General features: G+C 42.1%; 1 gene segment (V, D, J or C); it reads right to left on the bottom strand.

The window, feature by feature from the left end:
- Positions 1 to 1,268: 1,268 nt before the first annotated feature.
- LOC107158417 lies at positions 1,269 to 1,831 on the bottom strand. The segment is given in 2 exon segments: positions 1,269 to 1,606; positions 1,721 to 1,831. Coding segments are annotated over 2 exon segments (396 nt in total).
- Positions 1,832 to 2,249: the final 418 nt, after the last annotated feature.

Raw genomic sequence — 2,249 nt, 5'->3', positions numbered from 1 at the left:
AGTAATAGAGCACTCATCTAGCATGTGTGAGGCACTGAATTCAATACTCAACACCACATAAAAAATAAATAAATAAAATATAGGTATTGTGTCTAACTACAATTAAAAAATAAGCATTAGAAAAACCATTTTATTGTTTTTTTTCTATGGATTTTAATATTGAAATTTGAAATTTTTTGAAAAATATCTCATACAGAGCAAGAAAATTTACGTTTAACACTATCCATTTTTACTACTTCCACTTGAAGCAGAACATCTAAATACTATTATTTGTGCAATTTACATTAGTCTAAGATTAAAGAGTTTTTTTTTAAAAAGTAAATAAGCCAGGAGTGGTGGCACATGCCTGTAATTCCAGCGACTCAGGTGGCTGAGGCAGGAGGATCACAAGTTCAAAGCCAGCCTCAGTAAAAGTGAAATGCTAGTAACTCAGTGAGATCTTGTCTCAAAATAAAATGCAGAATAGGGCAGAAGATATGGCTCAGTGGTCAAGTACCCCTGAGTTTGATCACTGGTACCACACCTCATGAAAAAGCAAATAAAAAGGCAAAATCAAACAAGCTCTTACATGTCAATCTTCAGAGATATAAGGGATGTTTAGCTCGATGAATCTATTTTAAAGACAGTGCATTTAAAAAATTCAATGTCTAATTTGTAAGTATAATTGATGGGTCCTGCTGAGTAGACAAAGGAGGCTTGATGGCAGAGGCATGGATTCTTTTGTCTGATTGTGCTGATGTTCCCAAAGGTGTAAAAATATCTCAAAATTTATCAAACTTTTAACATAGAGGTGTTTTAATGTCTGCCAAATATTTTCTGTTAGAAACGTTATCTCAAATTAGGCAAAAACATGAATCACAGACATACAGAATGAGGGATAAGGGGAAAAAGGCACAGTTTAAGAAATCTGGAAATCAAGAAGAATGGAGGATGGAACCACAGTATTCCCCATCAGATGTCATCTAAGATGACTGGGGCGCACTGGCTGCTTCACCACCTAATTTTCAGGAGAGAGAGAGACACACCATCCGGTTCAGCTCCTCAAGCCATAGAGGAACAAAAATTTATGTTTATATGGAGACATTTTCCTAGGAACATGCTACCCTGAATGTCTCTGGGGACGGAGTGCAAGAGGCTTCTCAAAGAAACATGAGGAGATTCAGCTGGGCTATAGTAGAGCTAGCAGAACAAACCACAAGGCAGGCTTGAACAAAGCTGTGCGGTGTTACCTCCCCACCCCCACCACAGATGGTAAAGGGGTTCTTGTCTTACTTCACCATGAGCCTGGAGCACTGTGGAGCCTTAAGGCTTTTGTCATAAGACTGACAGTAATAGTCAGCCTCATCCTCAGGCTGTAGCCCAGTGATGGTCAGTAAACCAGAGTTTCCATATCTGGAGCCAGAGAAATGATTAGGGACCCCTGAGGGTCGATTACTATTACTATAGATGAGGAGTTTGGGGGACATTTCTGGGAGCTGCTGGTACCAATGGACAGTATAGCCATCTCCAATATTTGTGCTGCTCCCAATGCAGGAAATGGTGACCTTCTGTCCTGGAGTCCCAGAGAGTGAGAGCTGCTGAGTCAGTACAGACTGGGCCCAGGATCCTGGAAGTGAGAAAACACAGAGAGCATAAGTTTTGTCTAGAAACAAGAGTAGAATCTGGGCTCATATCAGAGGACTTTTCTACCATACCCTATTCCTCCTCCATATCATGTCACCTGTGCCCTGAACAAGGAATGTGAGGAGGAGATAGGACCAAACCATGCTGAAGGTCATCCTGAGCTCTATTTTCTGTCCCCAAAGCTGAGAAAAGTTTCAACAAAGTCTCTCACTTGACCTCTTAACACTCTGAGAAGGGGAGGGTCTATGCATGCAAATTAAATTCCTCCAGGTTTCTTGAATACACCCTGGGCCCTGATTCAGACTCCAGTACATAAAGATGACATGTGGGTGTGCAGGAGTGGAGTAGGCCTGGCTTAGGGGTGTTGGATGTCAGAGCTGTGAGCATCAGCATCAGGCAGGGCCAGGTGGCTCATTACACTAGTGGTTCCTTCCTGAACCCTCTTAACTTGTTTGCAGTGTCTCCTGTTGTCCAAACTCATGCATATTGCCCTGTTATATTCTGACCAGAATCCCATGAGATAGTCATCCCCACTGTCTTTGCCTAGGGTGCAGGCCATTGAGTCCTTTCTGTGGCCTCCCCCATTACCTTAGAATGGCTTTCTTCCTCTTCTCAGACTCCTCATG

The sequence above is a fragment of the Marmota marmota genome, unplaced genomic scaffold (genome assembly GCF_001458135.2).
Source record: "Marmota marmota marmota unplaced genomic scaffold, marMar, whole genome shotgun sequence".
Classification (NCBI taxonomy): Eukaryota; Metazoa; Chordata; class Mammalia; order Rodentia; family Sciuridae; genus Marmota; species Marmota marmota.
The sequence above is the reverse complement of the archived record's forward strand: the minus strand, read 5'-3'. Positions and strand labels throughout refer to the sequence as shown.